At 60.2% G+C, this 13,984-nt stretch overlaps 1 protein-coding gene across 12 annotated transcripts; it reads right to left on the bottom strand.

Annotated features, from left to right (window-relative positions):
• Positions 1-161: 161 nt before the first annotated feature.
• On the bottom strand, positions 162-13,442 carry VWA5B2 (von Willebrand factor A domain containing 5B2). Of its 12 annotated transcripts, XM_054075071.1 has the most exons (23): positions 12,068-12,307; positions 11,394-11,495; positions 8,488-8,643; positions 7,939-8,100; positions 7,443-7,668; positions 7,181-7,335; positions 6,584-6,715; positions 6,340-6,464; positions 6,043-6,219; positions 5,840-5,950; positions 5,507-5,709; positions 5,089-5,203; positions 4,825-5,010; positions 4,551-4,710; positions 4,186-4,475; positions 2,814-3,039; positions 2,382-2,726; positions 2,166-2,303; positions 1,969-2,088; positions 1,640-1,753; positions 1,371-1,440; positions 1,069-1,177; positions 162-777 (listed from the first exon to the last, which is right to left on the bottom strand). In XM_054075071.1, exons 3-23 carry the CDS (start codon positions 8,624-8,626, stop codon positions 169-171), a joined length of 3,912 nt encoding a protein of 1,303 aa, XP_053931046.1. In that variant the 5' UTR covers positions 8,627-8,643; positions 11,394-11,495; positions 12,068-12,307; the 3' UTR covers positions 162-168. The 12 variants fall into 12 exon arrangements, 9 of the variants coding, with proteins under 9 accessions (XP_053931046.1, XP_053931047.1, XP_053931045.1 ...); XM_054075072.1 differs by lacking the exons at positions 11,394-11,495; positions 12,068-12,307 and adding an exon at positions 13,314-13,442; XM_054075070.1 differs by lacking the exon at positions 11,394-11,495.
• Positions 13,443-13,984: the final 542 nt, after the last annotated feature.

The raw sequence follows: 13,984 nt of genomic DNA, 5'->3' as shown, positions 1-13,984 counted from the left end.
TCTGTCTGCTCCCTCCCAGGGGAGATGGGTGGGAAGGGGGTGACCCTCACAGGGCTCTGGTGAGTCCCAGCATGGCTTGGACAGGTCTGACAGCTCCCTGCCCGTAGCAGAAATGTGTGTGCAGGCAGCATGGAGCCAGGCATCTTTATTGGTCCCCTCCGGCGGCCATCAGACGTTGTTGGGGTTGTAGCACAGCATGTTCAGCTTGATGTTCTCGTCCCAGTGACGCAGCAGCAGGAACAAGTGCCTGGCCGCCCCTTTGAGGCAGCCCACGTCCACCCCCTCTGGCAGCTGCTGCGCCTGCAGCCATGCATCTGCCTTGGCTGCCACCAGCTCCCATTCCTCAAAGAAGCCAGCACAGCGATGCTCCAGCCACGCCAAGGCCACCGCCGTGGCCCAGCTGGCACTCTCCAGGTCCTCTGGCCCCACATCCTGCCAACTCACACCAGCCTCAGAGGGGGCGGATGAGTGGGGGCCAGTGTCGGACTCAGAGCCGTGCCCACTGTCCACCTGTGCCCATACGGCTGCGCTGGGGACCTCAGAACAAGTGCTGCAGGATGGGGGCGAGCCGGGCTGTGGGCATGCGGTGGACTCCTTGCCCTCCTCACCACCAGGCCCTGCCTCAGGACTGCTCCTGGCTCCTGGGGATGTAGGGCTGAGGCTGGCTCGGTGAGAGGCATATGGGGATGCCCGGCGCAGGCGGTCCAGGGGGATCTGCACCACTTCAGAGAAGCTCTCTGTGAGCTGGAAGGGCCCCCGGGCTTGCTGCAGCTGCACCTGCAATGGAGGGGCAGCTGACTGGGAGGGCCAGACCCACTGCTGCCCCAGCACCCAGGGGTGAGGGCTGCAGGAGCATCCCTGGGGCACAGGGACTGCCCAACATGCACCCTCCTCAAAAGCCAGCCAAGGCCACAGGGCCATTCAAACATGCAGCAAGGCTGAGTAGACATCCATGGGGTTTGCAAGCTCGTCTGGGTGCCACCGGGCATTGCCCGAGTGACTTGGCTGCAACCTGGCAGGGAAGATGCCTGCTCCCCCCTCAAGGTGGGATGGGGACAGGGTCCTTACCAACGGGAGGTAGTCATGGCTGGCGTGGTTGCTGGAGCTCTCACTTTCCGGGCTGAGGCACTGCGGGCGCAGGGCCAGGCTGGGCCCCCTGCGCCTGCTCAGGTTAAACCTGGGGGGCAAACAGGTGAGTTAATGGTGGGGTCTAATTCCCGAAGGGCAGCTGGACTGCAGCCTGTTGCAGGGAAGGGGCTGAAGCACCAGCCTCCCCCTTAAGTTGCAGGAGCTGGCGCAGGGACAGTGGACCTACAGCACCCAATGTGCCGTTTTGTTTGGCCCTTGTACCTGCCACCCTGCAGCCTCACCTGGAGCCAGCAATGCTCTCCGTGGATTTTTGGGAGCCCATGGAGGTGGTGGAGGGGCTAGTTGGGGGCCCTGCAAGGGGGTAGGAGCTGAGCAAGGGCACTGCAGTGCTCCCCAGCACCTGCAAGGGTTGTTCAGCCCTCATGCTCTGGGCAGCATGGCAGGCGTGGGCACAGCAGATGCTCCAGCTCTTGGCTGCCAGCAATAGGGTGATGGGGACAACTTCTGGCCCCCACCATCCAGCCCACAATCCCCTCCACCCTGGACGCACCGTTTGAGCAGTTCTGCTTTTCCCATCCGTAGGTTGTGGAGGAGGCACTGGCTGGAGAGCCAGGGGTCTCAGCTCGCTCTGCAAAAGACCAAAGTCCCGAGGCCCCCTGGGCTCCTGGGACCCTTATGGCCCAGGACTGCTACACTTCCCTTCATGTCACCCCCCTCCGGTGTGAGGCAGAGATCAATGCCTCTTCCCAGGCACCCAGAGCATTCCAATCAGGACCAGCACCACACAGCCACCAGCTGAGTGTCTACAGGGCCCCTGATGCTCAGGTACATCCCTCGTCCCTGGGGAACATAAGCCAGTTTAAGGGCCTGGATTGTTACCTGCGTCTACGGGGACCTGATCCTGCTCCTCCACATCCCGCTGCTGGCCTGGACCCGCTGAGGGACTCCTGTTGTGCCGGCTTCGTGCCATGGGAGCTCGTGGCCGGCTGGCCAAGCTGGCTGCAACGGACAGTGCCACCTCAGCCCTATGTCCCCTCACTGCCCCCTCCCCGGCACACCAGGGCCCCCAGACATACCTGTGCCCCATACCTCGGGGGCTGTGGGCAGGGCTGCCTGCGTGGTGCCATCCACGGGCACCAGGCGGGTGTAGAGGGAAGGCACATTGCAGGCTTTGCTGGTTTGCACGGCTTTCAGGCGAAACCGGCGGGCGAAACCTGCCCAGAGCGAGGCAGTTAGAGGTGGGGGGATGCTGGGGCTGTGCCAGGGTCGGGGGGACATGCACTGGCACCCACCCTGCTCTAATTCAGCTTCCCGCTGTGCTGCGTTCTCGTTGTCCCGGATGACGGAGCGTGCTGCCAAGCGGTGCAGTGGCTTGTCCCACGCCTTGCCCACTCGCCGAGGGGGATCCTCCCTGCCTCGCCCCTCCCGGGGCTGCAGCAGTGACTCCAGCGACGCTGTCACTTCCCAGGATACGGGCTTGCCGGCTCGCAGTGCATGGATCACAACCTGGCAGCGCAGAGGAAGGCCAGCATCGCCCAGGCTGGGCTCCCCCTGCTCGGGCACAGGTGAGGTACTGAAGAGGTAGGAGGGCTCCACCAGCATGTCCCAGTCCAGGTTTGTGGGTGACAGGAGGTTATCTGGGCAATGGCAAGATGCGGGCTTAACAATCAGGACACATCCGTCTCCATCCCTACTGCTCTCATCCCCCCAGAGCCAGCACACACTTGATTCCACTGCACTGGGCTGTAGCTGCTGTCCCTGGGGTCCCAGCTCATCCAGATGCCCCTCCAGGGACCGGTTCCTCTTCTGTGACACTTTCTCCAATGCCCGGCACAGCTGATGAGTGTCTAGCTCCCCATGAGGTGAGGAAAAGCTGCGGCTGGCCAGGGCAGCACGGGCCAGCACCTTCTTCCGCCGCGCCAGCTCCTCCATGCTCAGGGCCACTGTCACCTGCAGAGAGGGGGAAGCTGACTATGAGCTTGGCAAGGGCACCAGCACAGAGCCCAGCCTGTGCCAAGCCATGATGGGGCACCTGCAGCCCTGGCTGGCTGTTGGATGGAGCTGCAGGCAGACACACAGCCCTGCTGCTCTGCAGATTGGCACCCAGCAGCCTCCCAGGGTGGTGGGTGATGCTCGTTAAGCTCCTGATGCGCGTGGGAAGGACCGACAGCACGGAGACAGGAGTTTGCAAACAACCCTGGGGCTGACTCAAGCTGACACCGAAGCAGGAGGAGTTGGCAGGAATTTTTTTTTAGGGGGGAGGGGGAAGGGGATTAGGAGGCGGAATTAGCTCAATTGCTCAGGCTAGATGATGCTACGATGAGATGTGGTCCCCAGCATGAAGCCATGTCCCTGCACTGAGATGCTTCACCTAAAAGCTACAGCAGGGCTGCGGTGCCCATGCTGCCTCTCACCCCAGCAGCAGGGAGCATAGGTGGGTTCATTTACACTGCAGGGAAATCACTTACGCTTGACATTTCAACAGCAAAGGCCACCAGCTGTGCAGCAGGAGCAGGTTACCTGACCCGTGACACTGGGAAGGAGCATGTCCCAGAGCTGGGTGACAGCTGGCCTTACTTGGCCTCGAGGACATCATCACCAAGGGAGATGCCTCTCCCCTCCCAGTTACCTGGCTAGGTTTTAAACCCAGATGGGATGCAGCCCATCACTAACAAAGTGTCAAGCAACATTGGCCAGGGCTGAAGGAGCCAGGCAGGAATTCAGCCAGCGCACCTCCTGCCTTCCAGCTTGACAGATCCATTACCTGGTGCCGGCCCAGCTATTTTCACTTGATTTCTGCAGCATCAGTGAGGATTTGAGCTGGCTGAGGGGGTTTGCTAGCCACCCAGATTACTACGGGCTAGGGAAATTGGGGGACCAGCTGCTTGGTCCTCAGCTGCCCCATTGCAGTAAGGCAAAACCACATGAGGAGCCTTCTTGCAACACCCTTGGCTGATTCTTGCTTAAAATCCAGGCTACAGTGCTCCATTTCCAGCCTGATGGCTATGTGTCCGGGCACAATGGGGCAGCGAGATCCTAGCTAAGCTGGGAGCAACGTCTTCACCATGAGCCCTCGTAACCCATTGGCATCCCTACCTTGGGACCAGTCGGTGCAGAGGGCAGCGGGGCAGATTTGGTGGAGGACTCGCAGAGGGACAGGCTCTTCTGGCCTTGCTGGGAAGTGGCATCAGCACCAGGGGCTGAGGAGCCACCCTCAGGGGCCACATCGCGGGAACCAGTGGACTCGCTGCTGGTGGAGCTCCGGGAGAGCAGCCCCCGACTGTAGTCGTTACTGACGGAGCAGTGTGTCAGGACGTACTGTTCCTGGATGTAGGAGGGCTGGTAAATCCGCTTCCAGATATCTCCCCCCGAAACAGTGTCCACACCTGCCCAGAGAGCACACACTCTGTCAGCTCACAGCTCCCACACCTGTCCCTTGCCCCAGCACCAGATCCACTCACTCTGTTCCGACGTCTCTGTGCCCCCAGCAGAGAGCTCCAGGCAGGCATCCCCAGATCCCAGGGTGCTCCGGGCCAGCTGGCGGCTCTCCCTGGGACTGGGCACCTTCTCCTGGGAGGGGAAGGCTGTGCCCCGGGAGCCCTGCCGAGCACCATCCCCGCCCTGGGGGGAGAGGGCATTGCCATCAGGACCCCTGGCACAGGGAGAAGCCGGCAGCACCAGGATTGTGCCATTCTGCCCACGCTGGGGCAGTGCAGGGGGTGATGCCAGTTGTACCAGTGGGCGTCTGTCACGGAAGCGGGCGATGTTGTAGAGGACACAGTAGCTGATGAGGTGGTCACCAGGGTAGAGGGCCGGGAGCTCGGTGGGTGAGAGCAGGGCCTCCATGCTGTCAGGGACATACCAGTCGATGGTGATGTCGCTGACAGCTGGTTCAATTGCCTTCTTCAGGGACTTGATCAGCTGGAGCAGGGAGAGGAGCCGGTGTTGGATGCCATGGTGGCCCCCATGCCTCCCCCACCACCCTCACCCAGGTGTTACCTTGGGCTGCAGCCTCTCAGCTGGGCTCAGGAACTCGGCACAGCCCCGGCTCACCTTGGCGATGCCCTTTAGCAGCCGCCGGCACACCCGCAGGCCCATGCCAAAGCTGAAGCACCTGCAGGAGAGAGCCATGAGATGAAAAGCCACGGCCAGACTGGTGTCAGGGGCTGGGCAGCCCAGTGGTGAGCCCTGCAGCAAGGCTGGGCAGAGGTGTTTGGTAGCCAGAGATGCTGCCTCAGTGTGTGCTGGGTTGGGACACCCCAAGGGAAACCCAGACCATGGGCTTGGGGGATGCAGTGGGTGAAAGACACTCAGGGCTGCTGCATGTGAGGTTTTGGGCTGCAAAAGGAGAAATCAGTAGGAACAGCCCAGGGCACATGGAGAACACCGTGACCCCACCGTGGTGCCAAAGCCATACCTGACGGTGCTGGCCTGCCTGCGTACGAGCCGGAGGATCCTGCCCACGTTGCCCACCGCTGCGTCAGTGAAGAGGAAGAGCTGGCGGGGGTAGCCATGGCGGAGCGGCTGTGACAGTGCCCAGCTGAGGGCCACCAGCAGGTTGGTGCCACCTGTGTCCGCCTGCAGTTCGCTGAGGTGCTCGCAGGCACACCGCAGCGTCTCCTGCCCGCATGGAGAGCTGGCCTTGCAGCGGTCCCCTGGCTCGCCAGCCCTGACCCCATGCCAGGGAGCCACAGGATGGGGGACGGAGAGGGGCTGGTTTGCTTGGGAGGCTTTGCCTGGTGACACTCACGTTGCTGCAGAGGCGGCTGGATGGGAAGAGAGGCTTGATGTCGGTGCCAAAGCCGGCAATGTTGAACAGCGTCTCTGAGGGGAGGCTCTTCAGGGCCACCAGCAAAGCCTCCTGGGGTGACAGCGCGGACCGCAGAGGGCTGCTAAGGATGTGTCATGCTGGGAGCATCCCCAGCCCCACAGTGTCCCACGGCCATGCCTCACCTTGACCTTATCGAGGTCAGGGCCACTCATGGTGCTGCCATGGTCAACGAGGAAGAGGACCTCGCGGGTGGTGCTCTGCAGGTCCCCAGGGACACTCTCCGCCACCGGGCAGAAGTTCAGCATCAGCACAGGGTTGTAGAAGATGTCTTTGTGGAAACGCTTCTGCACGAAAGCCACCTGCGAGGCAGGCGGGCCAGGGGATTTCTCACACCCCCTGGCCTGCACTAAGGACCCCCTCCTGTCACCTCCCCCATCCCCCTCCTCTCTGCTGGACTGGCTGTGGCCATGACCCATCACCTGTCTCTCGCCGCTGCCATCCTTCCTGGCGATTCGCACGTAATCCCAGCGGCTCCGGATGTGGGCCTCGTACTCGGGGTATGTCATGATGCCGTCCTCCATCACCAGGTGGGGTTGGTGGGGCTCTGAGGGGCACAGGGGTGTTCAGAGCCACCCTGTGCCAGAGGGAGGTGGGGATGGTCCGGATGCTTTCGAGTGATTCCCCATTTCCCCCCTAACCCGCCAAAGCCACCATGCCCCTCACCGCAGGGGTAGAGGATGATCTCCAGGACCCTGTCGTAGCAGTGGGGCTCGGCCAGGGTGACGCAGGTGGTAGTGGCAGAGCTGGCCCAGGGGTCGGCATCGGCTCGCAGGGCGTGGGATGGGCTCTCCAGCCCTGTGGGGGAGAGGAGGTGGCGGGGCAGCTCCTTGTGCCCAACACCTTGGCACCCCAATTACTGGGCTCCTCGCCTGTGCCAGACCTGGTGTTGTGGTGGTGGCTGTTCCCTGCCAGCTCTAATGGGATTAACTGGACTGGTGGCCAGGAGCGCATCCCCGCTGCCCTCCATGCCCTCCTCACCCATCCTCTCCCCCAGCCATCGCTTCTCCCTGGGGAAGAAGGCTGCTGACCCAGAGCTGCCCAAAGCCACGTGTGGGGACACTTTGGGGGATGTTCTCAGCCCCAGGGGTGGGATGGGGAAAGGGTTTCTTTGCTGATAGGGAGCGCAAGAAGCTGCCTGGGAAGGGGGCTTGTGTCCCCTCAGAAGAATGCAGGGACCGGGGGATGCCATCCCAAGGCATGTCACCTGTGTTTTGGGAGATTTTGTCCAACCAACCAACACCATCTGAGATGCCCACCTACCTGCCAGCAAGCAGGGGCCCTTCACCAGAAGCTCGAAGGCAAACTCGTAAGGAAAGGGGTTGAAAGGTTGTCTGCGAAAGACATCCGTGTTCTCTGCAGGCACCGCGGGCGACGGCTGGCTCCGGGCACTCGGCCCTCCAAAACAGCTGGTGGGGCTGTGGGGGGAGAGGCAGTGACAGCTTCTGCCACCCTCCCCACTCACCCAGCATCAGCATCCTCCCACCCCCGGGATGGCGGAGACTGAGGAAGCCATGAAAATCACCATAGGGCCAACCTGTCGTCACACAAGCTTGCCGGCTCGCTCTCAGGGACGGCGGGGACACAGGGCATGAGGACAGGGGGCACAAGGAAGCGCAGAGCCCCATCCGGCAGCGTGGCCATCTCCTGCGCCGTGCTCAGAGTGATGGCCAGGCTCTCCGCCGGGCACAGTGCGCCCGTGACGATGATGAAGGTGGAGCGCTCTGTGTCTTCATCCAGGACAAGGTGGCCTGGACAGGGGAGGGACGCAGGGTGTCAGCGACGTAGGGGAAGGGTGGGTGTTAATTGCACTAAGTACTGTCAAAGAGAACAACAGAGGCCATGCAAAGCGTAAAGACCCAGGAGAGGCAAACAGAAGGGAAAGGGAACAGGGCTGCCCTGGCACAGGGAGGAGCAGTGGTCCTCATGGAAAAGCATCAGTGAGAATGAGGAGCAGTCCCTGGGCTATGAGCCTCCCAGTTGGGAGGACTCAACAGGATCACCCATGCCACAGCACTCACCGCTGGCACAGCGGCATGGCCGGCCAGAGCTGGGACCGCACTGGAGGCAGCAGTCCTGCGCCCGGTGCCGGTTCTGGACCTGGAACGTCACCCGCCGGCTGCCTGCCACTGCCTCAAATCCAGCCACAACCTCCGAGTCCTCCAGAGGGTAGATAAATATGCCTGTGGGTGGGAGAGAGCTCCGAGGCAGATCCCGGCATGGACACGGCCATGGCAGCACCGTGAGGAACTGTGCAATTTAAGTGCACAAGAGTGGGGCAAACACACAGAAAGGACCCAGAGCCTCATTAGCACGGAGGAGGGCAGGGAGGATGATATCCCTTTCTTCCTCAGCACTGGGAATGTTTTTACTCTTCCCCTGTCCACAGGGTGATGCAGGTGTCTGTGATGTCCCCAACACCGCCGGCCACCACCTTCAATCCCCAAACTGAGCAAGGTTTGGGGTCCAGGACATAAGTGGGTTGGAGACAGGTTGTTCTCCAGCACAGGCGCTTTCAGGCACCAGGCAGGCAGCCTGGCTCTCTGCCAGCCCAAATAGCTCCCCCTTACCTTCCACAGGCTCCTCATGGGGGTTGGTGTACACGAGGTGAGCAGTGATGCTCAGGGAGTACCCGTTGGTACAAGCCTTCACCGTCGAGCTCTTCAGGGGCAGAGCCTCCCAGCTGGAGAGGGCATACAGGCCCGGCATGGTCCCTCAGCAGGCAGCTGTGGGCAGAGGAGAAGCAGGTGCTGGGTTCTCAGGGGTCCACCAGGAAGGGGCTTGTGTATACGAGCCAATTCCATCCACCCAGCATGCAAGAGGGAAGCAGGTCCCCAACCCTCCCCATCTCAGGGATGCTGCTCTACAGCATCCGCAAAACTCATGGACCTGGATCCAGAGGTCTCTGCTCAGACCCCAGCCCACCCGCAAACCAGGTCTGGAGGCACAGAAGCCCACAGAGAGTTCTTCCACCCCACGGATAAATAAACCTGGCTGATGGGCAGTAAAATAACTTCTTGTGTGCAGCAGCAGTTACATGAAATCTCCAAGCCCTAGCAGACAAACAAGGACTCCTAAACAGTATCGATAACAGCCAGCCACATGCAGCCCATCTCTTGGCCACCCCAAAGCAGCTTAGTGGCTCCAGAGCTTTCCCAGACCTTCTCCCACACTGGCTGGGAGAGGAGCATCTGCTGCTCCCATCTCCATCCACCCACAGAGGTTAGCAGGGTAATTTGTTTAAAAAAAAAAAAGGCGAGAAGCCCACAGCATAACTAGGACAAAACAGCGAGCAATGTTTGCTGGGGGTTTAATAATTAACAACAAGGTCAGTACTATGCTGAAGAGCAGCATAGAGGTGATGGCACTGCAAAGTGGGAGCCTGGCTCGGGGGACGATGCTCTCTGCCTCTGGGCAAGTGATGCTCTGCCCAGAGCAGCATCCCATGCTTTGGCACGAAGGGAGGTGGCTGGGTATGCCTTCCAGCCAGGGCACCAACCCACTTCACACCTCTCTTCCCCTTGGGAAAATCACCTGGGAGCAGCATCCCAGATGACTGCCTGGAGCCAATGCATCTCCTTAACGTGACTCCATCCTGCTACATCAAATATTCAGCTCTTCATACATATATGTGCCTCTTCATGGACAGTGTGCATGGGTCCTGCTTCAGGCACAGGTCACCCCCTCCATACCGCATCCCCTGCTTGCCCCAAGGACCTGCAGCCCAACAGCAATGAGGTCCCTGTGTCACATCGTGTGCCAGCAGCTCAGCATGTACGTGCCTGGGGCGAGGACAAGGCCAGGTACAAGCCAACCATCTGGTCCCCCTTCTCTGGTGGCCTTTGTTGTATGAGCATCAGTAACGTGAGGCTCAGGGTGCCCTCGGCGTGTGGTCACAGGGTGCCTCTCCCAGAGCACCCTTGAAAGCAGAGGAGGGCTACAACCTCGGAGTCAGCACCAGGACGGAGCACATGGCTGCCACAAGGCAGGGAGCCCCTGAGAAGCACAGAGGTGCATTAGCAACGTGGCTCCATCCTGGGAAAACAAGCCCATTATGCTGGAAGGGAGCTGTTTACATGCTCCATTGGCATTACAGGGTTATATTGGCAGGTCCTGGCCATCCAACCACCCCTCAGCATCAGCAGTCCTCTACCCAATGCGCAGGGTGCTTCACACCCTTGCTGAGCCCACTACACTGCTCTCACAGCACACAAGGTGGCACAGGGGCAGCGCACAGCCTGGCTTTCCCCCACACCAGCTGTGCCACCACTGGGAACATCATCAGCTGGGTTCTGTCCTGACCACAGTGTCCACCCAGGCTCTAGGGATGGGGACAGCCTCAGCCCAGCCACATCAAGCCATTATAGATGAGATTTCACCCCAAAGCCCTTCCATTTGTTCCCAAGGCACCCAACTTAATGCTCAGCAACGTGCCTGCTATTTGCTGTGCCGCCCACCAGCTGGGGCACCACCGGCTTGTTTACCAGGGCCTTACCCAGAAAAGACATCCCGGCTGCTTTTTATCACTTCTCTTTACATTTACCCTTGCAGAGTAAACAGGGCCCATCTGGCCCTGCCGTGCTTCGTCCTGGCTGCTGTAAGCCCCACAGTAATGAATAAAACCAGACCAAACGATCCTCACCCTGGCCTCTTCATCGTTTTCCCCTGGGGCAGCATAATGTCCCCAGGTGCCAGTGTGGCATCACCAACAGGTCCCCAAACCCCTCCCCATCATCAACATGGTTACCAAGTGCCTTCGCAGCCCCCTTTTCTTCCTCCCTTCCCACCTGCTTCCCACAGGAGTTGGTTTAACGAGCAGCATCCCCGATACAGAGAGGGCTGTGGCAGGAGCATCGTGGGGGTGGCTCACTGTTCTGGAGGCAGAAAGCCCTCCAGCAAAGGCAGGAAGGAGCAAACTCTTCCCTAGGTCAGAATAACTTAATGTTTCTCTTCTCACCCGTGGGCAAGTTGAGTTTTCTATCGAGGTTGCTGCCGCAAGCCAGGCGCCAGAGCCCAGCAGACTGTCTGTAGCAGCCTGTGAAGTTGTCAGAGTTTCACTTGCTGCAGCAACAGCCGCCCGCGCCGAGGTGCAGCGCAGTCCCGGGGAAGGATGAGGCCAGCCCCGGCAAAGGAAAACCCAGTGGAAATTTCCACTGGTGATGGAAGCATAGGCTGGTACAAGAGAAGGATGGAAGGAAAGGAGCCCAAGCCTCTGTGGCAGCACCTGGAGTGAGGAGGCATCTCTACCCCTCCTGCTTATCCATGTTACCTCTACTCCCCTCACCTCCCTCCCTACAGGGCATCCCACATCACTCTGCTGGGACAGGGTGCAAGGACAGAAATGCAGGATTCATCTCAACTCCTAGAGAAGGGAGGAGGCCTGAGAGGCAGGAGGTGATGGCGCTGCTGCCCAGTGCCTGTGGGGCACGCTGCTTTGCAGAGCCCAAAGAGGAGGAGTGGAGGGAAAAGGAATTACTCTGGCAGCTGCAGGTGAAGGGGACAGGGTGAAGAGTTATCCTGAGCCTGAGCCTCCAGTGCCTGTGGTGCTGTCCTCTGTCTGGCACTGCTGCTTTGTCCCCTAGGAAGTCAAAACAGAGTCCGCTGCGCACACATATGCGTGCATGCACGCATGCATACATGTCTGGGCACATTCACCGCATCCAGGACCACTATCCAGGACCCGCACTGCTGCCCTCAGCTCCCCAGAGCTGCTAAAACCACTAGAAAACGTCAGCCCCAGGCCAGGGAACAGGAGTTACTTGCCCTTGATGTACCCTAGCACCAGCACCCCCCAAAAATAGTATCTCAGCCCTAGAGATTTCCCCTGACACAGACACATCCCAGTGGGGCAGCCCTGCAGAATGGTCTCGCTGCTCCTCTGGCCACAGGACATTTGTGGCATGGTCCAGGGACCAGCTGCTTATACCCTGGGGCATGTTCCCAGCAGTTATTAAAGCCAGCCTGTCAAGTTCCTGATGGATGGTGATTTCAGCACTCTTGTGGCCCTGCTACCTCCTCTCCCACCTCTCATCCCTCCTGCTATCCAGGGCTGCCCCAACAGTGATGGTGTGACCCCAGGGCACCCAGTGATTGCAGGGTCCCAGTCTCCCGTCCCCTCCCCCCCCCCCCGCCCTCCCCCCCGGCCCTTACCTGGAGGAGGAGGATGAGGATGGTACAGGGGCTGCAGGCTCAGCTCAGCACCCACTGGGTCCCTGCCCTCTACAGAGCCCTCAGCCCTGGGGGTGGGTTTCCCTGCCGCTCCAGATGAGGGGCTGTGGTACCCAGGGGGGATGAGCAGTCCTTCCCTGCCTCTCCCTGCTGCAGGCTCCCTCTCTGGCACTGGCTCCTTCACCGCCCTCACTTCATCCCTCACTCCCTGTGCCAGCAGCAGAGCTGCTCCAAGCCCAGCCTCGTTAAAGAGACACACTCCCTGGTACCGCCGCCTCAGGGAGAGCTGGAGGATGCTCTGATGGGTGGCACTGGGAGTCTCAGGGGACAGCCAACACCCCCAGAGGGTGACAGGCACCAGCCAAGAGCAGAGCCCACCACTGTGGGCTGCTCTGCACCCACAGCAAACCGATGTCCAGCCAAATCTGGGTGCTGGTGAAACCCCAGGGTGATGCTGTGGCACCCACAAATGTGGAGTTTGGCTGCCAGGGACATATAGCCACCCTCTGTGTCCCCCTCAAAGCACAGGGCAAAATGCAAACCCCCATCAGCCGGCTGATGTTTGTACTCTGGTACAAACATTGTGGGTCACAAGTGTCACAACCAGCTTCGCTAGGAAAGGTCTCAGCTGCCCTGAGACTACTGCAGAAGGACCAGGCACAGGCAGACGCTGAGCATCCATTCCAAAGCCAGACACCCTGGGGTCTCACCGGGGCTGTCCTCATCAGCCTCCTTGTGCTGCAGTGAAATCCCAGCCCTGAAGAGCAGGAAAGAGGAGGGATTTGGGGAGAGCCCAATCTTTGGGTAAGAAGTGTGACAACGAGACCCCTTGGGGAGGGTGCAGACAGTCAGGAAATCCTGGGAAAGCCAGGACATACCTGCTGGCAGAGAGATCTCACAGCCCTTGGAGCATTCCCAAGCAGCACAGGAGAAACCCCTCAGATTTGGAATCCTTGCGCTACCTCTTGCAAGCAGCTCCCTCGCTGTGCTATAGATAGAGCTGTGCTGGCGTGGCTCTTTTTATAGAGCATGCAGAGGGGAGCGCCCACCCTCCCTTGCACCGCAAACCCCACCGTGGCAGCCGCACCGAGCCCAGAGCCCAGCTCAGCCACAGACCGGGGCAGAAAGAGCAGGTGGTGCTGGCAGGGCAGCACTCCCAGCAGATGATTTTGGAGCGGCATGGGAGTGAGGAGGCCTGGCAGATCAGCATCTCCTCACCGGATCTCACCTCTAAGCTGACCCACACACTGCTACGGCTTTGGCTCCTCAGCACGGGTTTCAGAGGCTGCAGCTGGAGTGAAGGAGGAAAATCTCGGTGGAAAACGCCCTTTGCTGCATGTAGTAGCACAGGGCAGGCTCCCTCCTCCCAACTCCCTACCCTGCACTTCAGCCAAGACAATTATCTGGCAGAGAGGCACTCTGTGTGTCCCCGGGGTGCTTGCAAGAGCATGCTGAGCCATTCCCTCTCTCCCCATGCGAGATGCCCCACGGCACTCTGCTTCTCCTCCTTGTGCCGCGCGGGGAGAGCGGAGAGCTAAAGCATGCAGCTGCTCTCCTTCCTTGTCATTTATGACCACAGGAGAAGGATGCTAACCTATATATTACCCCCGCTACATGACAGATGCCTGCTCTGCGAGCTGCTGGAGGCACAATGCGCAGCACAGCACATCCGCTCAGCCTGCGGCACACAGCGCTCCTGCTTCCATCATCACGGCAAGCACTGCAGCCGCTCCAGCCTCATAAAAGAAAACCCTGCAAGCTTTGATTTTGCTCTGAGATATTGTTTCTAGGCCAAGCTGAGGCAAAGAGAAGCCTCCAAATGTGAGTGCTGGGCCAGTGCCACCAGCCAAGGTGATGGGGCTCAGCCAGCCCACAGCGTCAGATGCTGTCTGCGGTCCC

Source organism: Cuculus canorus, chromosome 9, assembly GCF_017976375.1.
Source record: "Cuculus canorus isolate bCucCan1 chromosome 9, bCucCan1.pri, whole genome shotgun sequence".
NCBI classification, from domain to species: domain Eukaryota; kingdom Metazoa; phylum Chordata; class Aves; order Cuculiformes; family Cuculidae; genus Cuculus; species Cuculus canorus.
The sequence above is the reverse complement of the archived record's forward strand: the minus strand, read 5'-3'. Positions and strand labels throughout refer to the sequence as shown.